The sequence below is a fragment of the Dermacentor andersoni genome, chromosome 6 (assembly GCF_023375885.2).
Source record: "Dermacentor andersoni chromosome 6, qqDerAnde1_hic_scaffold, whole genome shotgun sequence".
NCBI lineage: Eukaryota > Metazoa > Arthropoda > Arachnida > Ixodida > Ixodidae > Dermacentor > Dermacentor andersoni.
Window position 1 is genome coordinate 113,693,174 of NC_092819.1, and position 14,248 is coordinate 113,707,421.

General features: G+C 49.0%; 1 protein-coding gene across 1 annotated transcript; it reads left to right on the plus strand.

Annotated features, from left to right (window-relative positions):
• The first annotated feature begins 3,275 nt into the window (after positions 1-3,275).
• Positions 3,276-9,066, plus strand: LOC140219091 (uncharacterized). Its single transcript, XM_072288975.1, has 3 exons — positions 3,276-3,333; positions 3,641-3,698; positions 7,728-9,066. Exons 1-3 carry the CDS (start codon positions 3,276-3,278, stop codon positions 9,064-9,066), a joined length of 1,455 nt encoding a protein of 484 aa, XP_072145076.1.
• The last annotated feature ends 5,182 nt before the right edge of the window (positions 9,067-14,248 follow it).

Here is a 14,248-nt window from a genome sequence, read left to right on the forward strand (position 1 = left end):
ACTGAACGCATGGCCAGATGCTAATAATACCTATTATTGTTGTTATTTGTACCGCATTCCACGAAATCACGAGAAGAACTTACTTTACACTAATATAATGATTACCACCGAAAAACTCAGCTCTTACTGGAAAAGAAAACGATAATTTCTGCCGTTTCCTCTCTGGTAACACGAAGTGACGGCGATGAATTCTAAGTCTCGTGATGAGCAAAGTTGAAGCATAACTGCGAGTCGGCCTAGTTGGAACAGATTCATTAAAAAAAAATGTTTGAATGTAAACAAACCGCAACGAAGAAAGGGAGCAACACAAGGATGAGCGTTCGTCCTTGTGTTGCTACTTTTCTTCGTCGCTGTTTTTTTACACACACAAAGTTTTTTAAAAATGAATCAAAGCTGCTTATGGGCAAGCGTAAGAAGCATCCGGAACTCTAGGCTTTGCAAAAGAATTTAAATTGCCGCAGTTGCTTGTTTAAGTTTTCAAATCTTTTAATCAAGTGCTTAAGGTCAAGTTACTAAAGCAAGGAAAGTGAAAAATAACTACACCATGCAAGGAGAGCAACGGAATTTTGCAACCATGAACGTTTTACTTCCTCTCTCCCCCTTTCTTTTTGGGAGGGGTGGGAGGTGATACAAAGCGCCACGGCGATAGGTTGCACTTCTATATAATGCTCCGCTCGTAAGTTGTAGCGCGGAGCCGACCGTGCAAACACTCGGAGAGAAATGTTGCCGTTGCAGAGGCGTCAATTCGTCCGGTTACAATCGTGGAGAGCTAAAGGTCTCAAACGTGGTGAGCAGGAAGCGTGCGCCATGAGCCGGAAAATCGGGTGCCAACTACAGCGGAGAGCGCTATTCAAAACGATACCAAAAACCAAGCAACGTGCGGCGTCACGTACGGCGTGCTGTCCTCGGGATTCAGTCTGGTGCGTGCATTTGGCTACCGAATGCATGCAGCAAACAGCGGTAGCCGAGGCTGCTTTGCAAACGATGACTGCTTGACGTGCCTACTAAGTTTCTTTCATTCCGATATGAAATCTACGGACCCTCCTAGTGCACTTCTGCCATCGCCGACGCCGTCAGGTTTCGTATAAAATTGTCGGCACGCGTGGTATGGTGTAGGGGAGAGGGAAAGCGTGTGAGAGTGAGCCGTCGAACATGGCTCACTCTCGGCACGGGGTTGAGTCGAGGAAAGGAGAGGGGGGGAAGCGTTCTTCAATAACGGCGGCTGCCTACGGCTCGGCCATGCAGGCACCATATCTCTAAAGAGATCTGCGTCGCGGCCAAAGTGCACGCCCGGGCGCATATTTAGAAGTGCTGGTACATACAGCGGGGCGTGGCACTTTAGACGGTGCTCGACGTTTCTGCGCAGGCGCGAGTAAAGGGACGTTTATAATCCGACGTAACGCCAGCGCGCGCGCACGCTACGTCACGTCGGCGAAAACGACCCCTCTATAAGGCGCGTTTATAGTCCGACGTTATCGGCGCGCGGGCGAGCGTCGTTCGCGGTCAGTCACGCTACGTCGGTTGCGCTGCGCCAGCCGAGATGCCATCCCCTCTATACTTCAACGCGTCCGCCGTCGGCTATTATCTTCGGAGCATGCGCAGAACGTTCGCCAAGTCGCACGCCGTCCGCAAAAGCCGTCTGCGGAGTTGTGTTGGTGCCTTTTTCTTCGCACGCAATGCATTGTGGTGCCAGAGTTCCGCCGACTTCGACGCGCGAATGGCTCAGGAGCCATATCGGCACCGGGCCCGTCGGGGCGCGTCGGAAGCCGCCGGTTACGTTGGCTGCGCCGGTGCGCCCGACTATAGAGGGGTCGCTTTCGCCGACGCGACGTAGCGTGCGCGCGCGCGCGCGCGCGCGGACGTTACGTCGGACTATAAACGGCCCTATAGTCGGGCGCACCGGCGCAGCCAACGTAACCGGCGGCTTCCGACGCGCCCCAACGGCCCCGATATGGCTGCTGAGCCATTCGCGCGTCGGAGTCGGCGGAACTCTCGCACTACAATGCATTGCACGTGAACAAAAAGGCGCCAACACAACTCCGCAGACGGCTTTTGCGGACGGCGCGCGATTTGGCGAACGTTCTGCGCATGCTCCGAAGATAGCAGCCGGCGGCGCCAGCGTTGAAGTATAGAGGGGATGGCATATCGGCTGGCGCAGCGCAACCGACGTAGCGTGAGTGACTGGGAACGATGCTCGCACGCGCGCCGATAACATCGGAATATAAACGTGCCTTAAGAGCGGGCGCGAGAGAGAAAATCTGGGGGCTTTTGCTCCTTGAATATATGACTCAGCCTAGGCACTACAGAGGAGGTTTCTTATAGCGCGTTGTATTCGTGTGTCCCCTAGACATGCCGGCATTGGGGAGTGCGGTCGAGTTGGTTTACACGGGTTACTCTGTTATCGAGCGATATATTTTCCTGTTTACCTGTGGGCGCGTGACACCGTGCTGGATAATTTAGTTAAAACACGTTGACGGCCAAGCTGGCTTGAAACCATGCTAGAACGGGTAAGCGAGACTGAACGAGGACGTAGAAAGAAGCAGACACGCAAAGAAAATGCTGTGTTTGTGTGTATGTTTCTTTCTACGTACTCGTTGAGTCTCGCTTACACATTTAATCATTGTTAATTGAGTTAGTAAGCGAATGCTTACAAGTTTATACGGCCTATGAAACTACTATCCTTCCTTCGTACAGCTATCTATAAAATTCCTATCGCAATCGGTGCTTTACTTTCGGGTGGAACTGCGAATTTTTTTTTTCTATGCCAGCCAGATGCGGCCGATCCGACTGTTCACAACCCTATCCTTCTCTTCCTTTGCTACTCTCCCCAGAGAGACAGAGAGAGAGAGAGAGTGAAAAGACAGAAAAAAGGCAAGAGAGAAGGTCGAGGCGATTGCCGAGCCCATGGCAAACGTTCGTGCCTCATTCGCGGTCGTTGGATTGAGCAACATCTGGGTGGTGCGTCACAGCAGAAGTCGGAGGAAGACTGACAGACGCGTAATAACTTGATGCCTGGCGGAAGCACGAACGGAGCGTCTACCACTTCTCATGGAGAACGGTAGCGGCGCTCGGTTAGACGCCGGTGGTACGCAAGTAGGCATAGCTAAATTAGTCGTGACGTCTGTGTAGCGTCGCATCGCGGAATCTCACTGAACTGAGCCGCCCCAACGGCTCCCATTGGGGAGCGAGCGATTGCACTGCTATTGAAAAAATACAGGAGGCTTCGGTGCCACCAAGGGCAGCCACCGCGGTTCGAGACGCTGGTTCGAGACGAGATGGTTGCCCTCATGCAAGTGGCCGGCTTCGGCAAACGCCGCGTCCGCAGCCACTCCCGTGAGGATTCCCGTTTGCAAGTGGACAGGCTGAACGATTATTGCTGATACCTCGTGAGGAGATACCAGATGCTCGAATACACCAAAGAAGCAGTCGTCGGAGGACGTGATGGAGGCCGATGATGCGTTCCGTCGTGCTAACATTTATTTCATCAAAAGGGCGAACGTGGCGAGTGGGGTGGCAGCTTGGGCGACCAACGTGGCATGCATCGAGAAGGACACTGCGCGTGCGGAGCTTGCGTCTGGGATATCTTAATTTTTCATTATTTCTTTGTCTGGTGCATCTTTGTTTTTCTCTTCCCTTTAAGCCGGCAGCAAGGCGCCGCCTGTGAGCGCCGACCTTAGGGTGCCCGCATTGCAGCGTGGGTGGGTACTACACCCTTACTGAACCGTCCACCCCGTCAGACACCAACGGCGTTTCACGCGGTGGACGCTGTTGGCAACTGTGCAATACCACTACCGCTCCGCGAATGAGCCGATTGTGCTTGTGATTTTCGTTTCATCTCATGTGTACATGGAACTTAGAGTGTTTTTTTTCTTATAAAACCGGTGACGGTTACTGATAACTACCACTACGTAAAGCTTCTAGTAATATGAACTTAAAAACTCCGGATCCATAGTGTTAGTATGCCTATATTTACGCTTACGAATATGTTTATCCGCATGTATGCATGGAATTTGGCTAAAACTTCCTAAAAAGCGTTCGCTAGTTTTCTAGACACTTCTCTCTCTCTCTCTCTTTCTTTCTCTCTCTCATATTTGTAATGGTGCCTCACATTGTGTTTAGGCTCGAATGGTAAGTACCGATACTTTTCCTTAAGCCACCCATCTGACGTACTTTAAACGGGCGCTGCAATATTTTGAGAAAGGTAAAATTGACATCCTCCTTTACTGTAACAAGAAGCGGAAGATGAAATGAAAATACTTTATTTTCAGTTCCGTCCTCTTCTAGGAAAATTCCTTCACTTTGAACGTTTTGCCAGAATTTAGTTGTCGTATTCGCTCTCGCGAAGCTTCAGGTTCTCCATCAATTCGGCCTCCCCTTGCAATCTGCCAAACTCCTGCTTTGTTGAGATGGTAGAGCGACTGACCCGGAAAGGAGGTGGGCCATCGATTCTCTCCTCTGAACTTGGCAAACTACCATTCAACTTTGAAGGCTTGTCTAGGAGAAAGCCGGGTGGGGAGGGAGGGTTTTATATTTTCTAGTAGTTCTGCGCTAAAGTCCATTTAGTGCCAATTTGTTTACCTAAGATGAAACTTCCACATGTTCGCGGGTTTCCTCAGAAATAACTTGTCATTTGGCGGTGTTTGATATCAAAAGCTTTCCCCTTCTAAGTGTTTCTTGAGTTCGCTTCGTTGAGACGCACTCGACCGGTAAAAGTAGCGGTTACAATCTGGTCGGACTTTCGTCATAAGCTGATGCGTTGCCATGTTACAACGAAAACAACGTAATTGGCGAAGGACAGCAAACAGTGGGGCATCATGGTTGCTTCGCTAAGCATTACAATGTCCAGGCTCGAGCCAACATTGGGCTGATACATGAGCTGGGTATTGCTCGTCGGTCGATCCAGCGCTCGTAACCTTCTCTGCCGGTTTCCATCAGGTTTCCTCAACTAAGTTGAGGATTTCATTTATTGTTCCTATAGTCTGATTTCTCATATTTCTCGTGGTTTCAATGTTTTTGTCGGGCACCTTCTCAATTACTGTTTCTACAGTGTTGACCGTCATCTCGCTGCAGATTTTCATGCCTTACTCGCTTTCATAAGGACCTTTCTGACAGTTACAGAAAGGATGCCAAGAAGGGACAGCCGCATAGGCGAATGCTACGTTCACTAGATAAATGTGGGTAATTGTAATGGCGTACTTGCGTTTCTTCGCTGTTGCATGCAAGAAATTAAAAGCCATATGCTGAGCAGCAAAATTTATCATTATTTCTGCAGTCGTTGTGAAATGTTTTGCATGTTAGTAGAACATTCATTCGAAAACAATGGGAACCGCCTTATTCACTTTGCAAGTTGTGAAACATGGCGTGCGGCAGCCAATCTATGAAATGTTGGCTCCATAGACGTCAGATTACAGCGGGCGGCATAGTCTACGCAAGATTGCATCAAAATGCGATAGTAGAATAATTACTGTGTCTCAAAGACAACATGTGGGCTTGCTAGATCACGCGCATAAACTACCAATGTATGTTTTTACGTACTATAAATACATGTGCCCTGGATGGTTGAGCAACATGGCAGGGATCTTTTGTAAGCGAAGGCAGGTGTGCGAACAGTCACGTAAGTCGAACGAAGACACGGACAACGGCGTTTGTGTTTTCCGTCTTGTTCTTCTTTTACAATGTTTTAAAGGCTGCGCTTAGGTATCATGAACACACTTATGTTACAGTTACTAATTGTACGATATTTCAGCATAACTGCATGCCATCAGATCGGCCTTACATCTCAGCTGCTTCTATCATGGCTCCAAGGTCTAATCGTGAAAAAGAAAACTGTTTACAAAAGAAAGCACCAAGGCTGTATATTTCTTTTTGATGTCATAGAAAAATGCATCTTTGCTACAGAAATTTCATCTATGAACTGATGCGACTAATTCCAATGCAAGCTCACAACGCTACCTCAGTTATTCTAATTTCGAGATTGATTTTATAATAATTACCACCACGAAAAAGCTTACCACGCGAAAAAGATATTGAATTTCTTCCGAGTTTCAGCTCTGGTAACTCAATGTGACGGTTAAGAATCGGAAGTCTCGTCATGAGGCAATGTCGGCCGCATGTCCACAAGCACGAAAAGCGTCCTAACTCCTGTCAATGCTTTGGAAGAACAATCTAAATTGCCGCAATTGCTCGGTTATATTTATTTTTTTTTTATCAAATGCAGAAACGGCTTATGATTAATGCAATGAAAATGACAGATTATCCCTCGCAAGGGAAGGAACTTAATGTTCCAACAATGAACGTCTTATTATTCACCCACCTGTTTCTATTGTTTAGGCGCAGCAGCTGCAAGTTTTCTTTCTCGTGTGTTCTTATTAGAAAAATTTCAAAGCACGAGCTTGTGGTGCCTGCCCCGACTCACAACGAAATAAGTAGACGCCAAGCCGCATATATGGCGAGAGCACCGTGTTAACTTTCATGAACACGCTCGGACTCGGCTTTTTCTTTTTTTTTTTTGTGCTCGACCGCCCTTTTATATAGATTCTCCTTTGCCACGCTTTCAACAGCACTAGCTATATTATCCTAAAGGAGTATTCAGTTAACATTTCTGTACTTTAGGTAAGCCGCGACCTTTTTATGTTCCAACGAGAGCAGGGTATCCGTGTGGTGACTGGGAAGCCATTGCGGCTCCCTCGGCGGCAGCGACGAGAAAGTGGCTGCACTGCTTGGAGGAAGAACAAATGTAAGATGAAACGACACCTGACGATCTTGAAACCGAGTAAAAAAGTAGAAAAAAAGTGACCATCAGTAGAAAAGCACCACACCTCGTGATGGAAGTGGCCTCCCCTGCCTCCCCCCCCCCCTTCCATTTCTTGAGGGGGGAGGGGCTTGAGCGCAACGATGCGAGGTTTGACGTCTGTCCAATGCTCCGGTCGTATGTTGCAGTTCATGTTCATGTTTCACGTTCATAGTTCGCTCATTTCTTATGTTTGTCATATACTATTTTATTGCCCCTACCTTGTCTTCTTTTGCATCGACATTTGGTTGATTCCCCTCCCCTCTTTAACCACGAGGCCAGGTGGGCCCATCCCGAAGATTGTATTGCCAATGGTGCAATGCGGTTAATTTTGGACTATATTGGCGGGAATTACGTCCGCACCGCTGATTTTATCTATTCTGAGAGTAAACCCCGCTTCTTGTGGACGAAACCGTAGCGGCCTTCAGGATACCATTGGTTCGATTGCACGAAGCCTACTTTGTCCAAGCGCACTCGCCCCATTTCCCAATAATACCCCCGCGCTCAGGGGCTACACGTGCCAGGAGAGTGGCCGCACCGAGACCCTCATAAGTAACAAAGTAGTAACCATAGCGCATAAAGAAATTGAGGACACCCAGATAGAACACGTGATCACGGAGGTGATTCCCAAAAAGAAAAGAAAGGCTAGAAGTACCTATATAGTAAACTTGTACAGTCCACCTAAACAGACAAAAGGAAACTTTATTAAACTTTTCGCGGAGGCGAAGAAATTGGCGGGACAAAACACTCTAATCATAGCGGGAGACTTTAACGCTAAAAGTTCGCGCTGGGGCTATAAAAAGGAAGACAAGAAGGGACGAGACATCTGTACGGCGGCAGAAAACACCGGGTGCGAGCTGCTAACCGATGAAAACCAGCCGACTAGACAGGGAAACAGCGTCAGTCCAGACACGTGTCCCGACCTAACCTTTATCAGGGGCGCCAAGCAGGCAGAGTGGGAAAACTTGCTCGAGAACCTTGGCAGCGACCACCACATAACAAGAGTCAGCACGGTGGCAGACAATGTCAAGAGGAAAATTGGTACGGCTCGGCTGACGGATTGGGACGCCTTTAGAGCACACTGTCGACAGCTAAAGGGTATCATTACCTCGGTAGAAGAGTGGAGCCAACAACTCCAGCAAATTCAGGAAATGTACACGCAAGAAGTGCACAGAACTGAACAAACACCGGAGGTAGACAAGCGGCTCCTCAGGCTCTGGGAGGCTAGACGCGGGCTCACCAAGAGATGGAGAAGACAAAAGCTAAATAAGAAGCTAAAGAAGAAGATAGCGGACATCACTAAGCAGACGGAGGAGTACGCGACGCAGCTGGCCAGACAGGGGTGGCAACAGTTTAGCAACTCGCTGAACGGGACCCTAAGTACGGCCAAAACGTGGCGCATCCTCAAGGCCCTAATGGACCCTAGCAAGAACAAGTCCGAAAGCGGCAAATCGATCCAAAGACTGGTCCACCAGTACGAAGGTTCCGAAGAGCAGCTCCTGAAAGAAGTCCGAGAAAAATGCTACGGGAAACACCAAATCGAAGGTTACAAAGGAAATTATCTCGGTGAGGAAAACCCGAACATGGACCGACCCATCACGAGAGAGGAGGTCACCGAAGCCGTGAGAGCAGCCACCAAGAATACAGCGGCGGGAGCGGACAAGATTCGAAACTCGCTCATAAGAAACCTAAGCGACGAGGCAATCGATCAGCTGACGTCGTACCTCAACACGCTCTGGCAAGAGGGGAAGGTACCGGCGGAATGGAAACACGCCATCGTGGTCATGATACCCAAGGCGGGCAAGAAACTACAGATCGAGAATCTCAGGCCGATCTCGCTTACGTCGTGCCTGGGAAAACTGTATGAGAGAACAGTCACCAGAAGGATCCAGCAGCACCTGGAGAACGGGAGGTGGTACCCTGACAGCATGTATGGCTTCAGGGCCAACCTATCGACGCAGGACGTCCTCCTACAACTCAAAGAGGAGGTACTCGACACAATGCCCAAAGCGGGTGAAAACGTTGTGATGGCGCTCGACATCAAAGGCGCCTTCGACAACGTCAGCCACGCGGCCATAGTGGAGGGACTCAACAACACCAACTGCGGAAGGAAAGTACATGACTACGTCAAGGACTTCTTAAACGACAGAACGGCAACGGTAGGGCTGGGGGAGTTGAGAAGCGACACCTTCTCCACACCGTGTAAAGGCATACCCCAAGGCTCCGTGATATCACCCGTGCTATTTAATGTGGCGATGATCGGCCTGGCAAAATGACTCGGTGAGATCCAGTGCTTCGAACACGCGATGTACGCGGACGACGTCACGGTTTGGGTCACGCAAGCTTCACTGGGAGAAAAACAAGAGAAGCTACAAGAGGCTGCGCGCTGTGTCGAAAAGTACACCCGAGAGAGGGGTCTGGTATGCTCCACAGAAAAATCCGAACTACTGAGAGTAGGTAGACACCCCACCCAAGCAACACTGGAAGTAACGCTTGACGGTCAGAACATCCCGGAAAAAAACATGATCAGAATCCTGGGCATGTGGCTACAGGGCAGCAGAAAATGCAGCCACACCATCAGCCTGCTGAGCAAAGTGACGGAGCAAGTGGGCCGGATGATCAACAGGGTCTCCCAAAAAAGATACGGCATGAAAGAGAAAGACACACTCAAACTCGTCGGCAGCCTGGTCGTCAGCCGAGTCATCTACTCGCTACCGTACCACGCGATGACCAAAGGAGAGAGAGAACAGGCGGGCACGATACTCAGGAAAGCATACAAGACGGCTCTCCATCTGCCAAAAAACACGTCAAACGAAAAACTGCTCCAACTGGGCATCAGCAACACCTTCAGCGAACTGGCGGAAGCCCTGCTCGAAACACCAAAAGCCAGACTCAAAAGCACCCCTGCAGGGAGAGCGCTCCTGACTAGGCTGGGACGGGACACGAGCGGACACGTAGATAGATACGCAGACGTGCCCGACTGCTTAAGAAAAACAATAAGCGTTAGGCCAGTACCTAAGAACATGGGCCCCAACCTCCACGAGAGCAGAAGGCAGGCGCGAGCCGAATACGTGGAAAATACACTAGCGCAACTAGACAACACGGTATACACGGATGCTGCCACGTACCCGCGAGAAGGGAAGCGCACGGCGACGGCGGTGGTGGTGGACGGCGACTGGAATCTGATCACATGTGCGACGGCAAAGGCAGCCGGCACAGCGGAGGCCGAAGAAATTGCCGTGGCGCTGGCGGCAGTAGAAGGATGTAGGACAGGCAGGCCTCTAAACATCTTAACAGACTCGAAGGAAGCGTGCAGAAATTACACGAGGGACAGGATTAGCAAAGCCGCCCTCAGAATTCTCGGCGGAGCCAACTTCGCCGAGAGGAACGTTACGCACAAGTTAATCTGGATTCCGGCCCACGCAGGCATAGAGGGTAACGAAAGGGCAGACAGCCTAGCTCGAGAGACCACGTTCCGAGCAGAGCCGTCGCACGCCCCGGAGTATCACCCACACGCTTGTGAACGAGGATACACAGAAATCTTAAACTTATACAGAGGGATGAGAGCCAAATATCCCCCACCGCACAAAGCTCTAACGAAGGAGGAAGCAACGAGTTGGCGCAGATTGCAAACAAACTCCTTCCCAAATTTATACATCCTAAACAAGATGTACCCAACCCAATACCGAGACACCTGCCCATGGTGCGGTGCCACATCCACACTATATCATGTCACATGGGAATGTAAACACAATCAATCATTCCACCAACACAATAACCCGAGTGCGGAGCAATGGGAGAGTCGGCTTACCAGCAGCGAGCTCACGGCCCAAAGGGCCTTAGTGCAGCACGCTAGTGAGGAGGCTAGGCTCAGTGGAGCCCTGGAATAGGGGCCCACCCTTGCCGGAAGAGGCTCCAAGTCGCCGGCGCCCAAGAAGACGACGGAGACCTCGAGACGCTAAATCCTTGAGGGAACCAAATAAAGTTTTTCTCTCTCTCTCTCTCTCCCAAAAATGTACCGTACGGTGACTTTGCCTCATACTACATATATTCACGGCATTGCACCCTTTACAGGGGTATAGTGCAATGCAAATTTTCGACTACATTGGCACCAATTACGCCCATCCCGTAACATTTGCATAGTCTGCGATTGATTCTTGCTTCCGGTGGGCGCAGCCGGAGCCATCTTTCAGGCACAATTTCTTTGTGCGAGTGCTGTATTGTCCAAGCGAACTGTCCCCCTTCAAACAAACGTTGGCCGTACGGCTTCCTTGCCTCAACCTATATTTATGTATGGCGGCGTGCACTTTTTAGGTGTGTAATTAAATCGGTTAATTTTCGACTAATTTCGCGCTCATTAAACCCGTATTGTAACTTTTACGTACTCTTTGAGTAACACTTGCTTTTGGCGTTGTTTAGACCTTCATTTTGATACCTAGCTCTTGCGACTCGCTAAGGGCCTCTGGAGGCGCGAAAGGTTTTTTATTCGGAAGAGGTCTGAAGATACCCTGATCCCAGATACACCACACCCGTGTGAAGATAGCTTAGAAGACCTTGTCTTCAAAACCTCTGCAGGAATATTATTGAGCGCTGCGTATCGTAAGCCATTTCTGTGTGCGCAATATATTCCCGCAAATGGGGCGAGATCCCGGAGAGTCTACTGTAAACTCGAATATTCTGCCCTCAGCAGTATATTGAAGGAATACGTTCACCATATGGTATCTTGTCTGTAAAATGTGAGAGACACAGCTGTCAATGTTTCGTTTCAATTCAATCTTTCCAAATCATAGGCAGTGTAGATGGCGCTAGAATATTTTTCAGTCCAGTTGGAACAGTACCCGGACGAGAACCTTATTGAGAAACCGTTGAAAATCGGTTCGACCAAAAGCTTGAAAGAGGGTTATTCCTCAAATCATGACATACGAGATGCTATATCTCACGTGTGCGACTTTGAGGAGATTCAGTTGCGAGATGCATTTCAAAAGCGACGTGTAGCATTTGACCTTGCGCCAGAGATGGAGAATCTAATACCACGCTTCCCAAGGGTGAATGACGGGAAAGTCGACAGCAGGCTCGCTTTCGTGTCGTGCAACTTCTATATGTTGTGGTCTTGTCATGAAGGTCATCGGTCCATCCGTGGGGCGTGATGCGCCAATTGTTTTATGACGTGTTTAGGGCGGAAATTCGGGTAGAATGGTGTGACCTCTCGTAAGAGTGTCCTGGGTGTTGTGCCACGTGACACGACAATTTGCACCTAGAAGAGTTAAAGTACGAGCAGTGTCCTGTTCAAAAGCATTGACGTGACGCGCGGGGAAATCATGGTAGTTTAGAAAAGTGAAGCGATCGTGTATCGAAGCCCAGAGTGCGCGACCACTGTGTGAGTTGTATGGGCTGTATGCGACAAGGCTACCTCAGCGTGACTGCACATTTTGAATGCTCAGACACTCACGGCGCACGGTCCCGCCCCTGTATAATGAAATGCTTGAATAAAGCGAGTTTTATTGTTGTGACCATCATGCTGTTGCGACGGTGTTGCGAGTTCGAATATTAACATTTTCTTCCGTTTTCTTTACTCAGGAAGCTTCGGGCTTCATTATGATCTCTCAGGTTTCTTTATTGCTGGATCTCTTCGTGTTTGGTCTATGCTCTCTTTCTCACCAAAGTTATCCTCAATACCCGCGAAACACAGAACCACTTGAAAACCGCTTGAAATGCCTACAAACGGCTACTGACGTACGTGTGTATGTATGGTAAGACTGAAAATAAAATTTATTCCAAAGGTAACCCAACCACCTGAAATACACGAACATATATATTCTCTCTGCGATTACACCCCAACAGGCCTGGAGTGTGGCCTGATGCCGGTGACCAGAACCGGTAACACACTCCCTCACCAGAGCAGGATTGGCCACCCTGGTGCAGTACTTGGCCACAACCTCCTATATGAACACAACAATCAAACCCCGGCCCTCAGTCCCCAGCAGCTGCGAAGCAACTGACCACGGCGGCGGTCAGACCTGCGACGCTGCAGAGGGTGCTAAGAATCCCTGGCTCCGGACAGGCCGCCATTGGAATATGAACCTGGCAACGTTTAACGCAAGAACATTATCTAGTGAGGCGAGTCTAGCAGTGCTATTGGAAGAATTAGAGGGCAGCAAATGGGATATAATAGGGCTCAGTGAAGTTAGGAGGCCAAAAGAAGCATATACAGTGTTAAGGAGCGGGCACGTCCTGTGCTACCGGGGCTTAGCGGAGAGACGAGAACTAGGAGTCGGATTCCTGATTAATAAGAATATAGCTGGTAACATACAGGAATTCTATAGCATTAACGAGAGGGTGGCATGTCTTGTTGTGAAACTTAATAAGAGGTACAAAATGAAGGTTGTACAGGTCTACGCCCCTACATCCAGTCATGATGACCAGGAAGTCGAAAGCTTCTACGAAGACGTGGAATCGGCGATGGGTAGAGTGAAAACAAAATACACTATACTGATGGGCGATTTCAATGCCAAGGTAGGCAAGAAGCATGCTGGAGACAAGGCAGTGGGGGAATATGGCATAGGCACTAGGAATAGCAGGGGGGAGGTATTAGTAGAGTTTGCAGAACAGAATAATATGAGGATAATGAATACCTTCTTCCGCAAGCGGAATAACCGAAAGTGGACATGGAGGAGCCCGAACGGCGAGACTAGAAATGAAATAGATTTCATACTCTGCGCTAACCCTGGCATCATACAAGATGTGGACGTGCTCGGTAAGGTGCGCTGCAGTGACCACAGGATGGTAAGAACTCGAATTAGCCTAGACCTGAGGAGGGAACGGAGGAAACTGGTACATAAGAAGCCGATCAATGAGTTAGCGCTAAGAGGGAAAATAGAGGAATTCCAGATCAAGCTACAGAACAGGTATTCGGCTTTAAGCCACGAAGAGGATCTTAGTGTTGAAGCAATGAACGACAATCTTGTGGGCATCATTAAGGAGTGTGCAATAGAAGTCGGTGGTAACTCCGTTAGACAGGATACCAGTAAGCTATCGCAGGAGACGAAAGATCTGATCAAGAAACGCCAATGTATGAAAGCCTCTAACCCTACAGCTAGAATAGAACTGGCAGAACTTTCGAAGTTAATCAACAAGCGTAAGACAGCTGACATAAGGAAGTATAACATGGATAGAATTGAACAAGCTCTCAGGAACGGAGGAAGCCTAAAAGCAGTGAAGAAGAAACTAGGAATTGGCAAGAATCAGATGTATGCGCTAAGAGACAAAGCCGGCAATATCATTACTAATATGGATGAGATAGTTCAAGTGGCTGAGGAGTTCTATAGAGATTTATACAGTACGAGTGGCACCCACGATGATAATGGAAGAGAGAATAATCTAGAGGAATTCGATATCCCAGAAGTAACGCCGGAAGAAGTAAAGAAAGCCTTGGGAGCTATGCAAAGGGGGAAGGCAGCT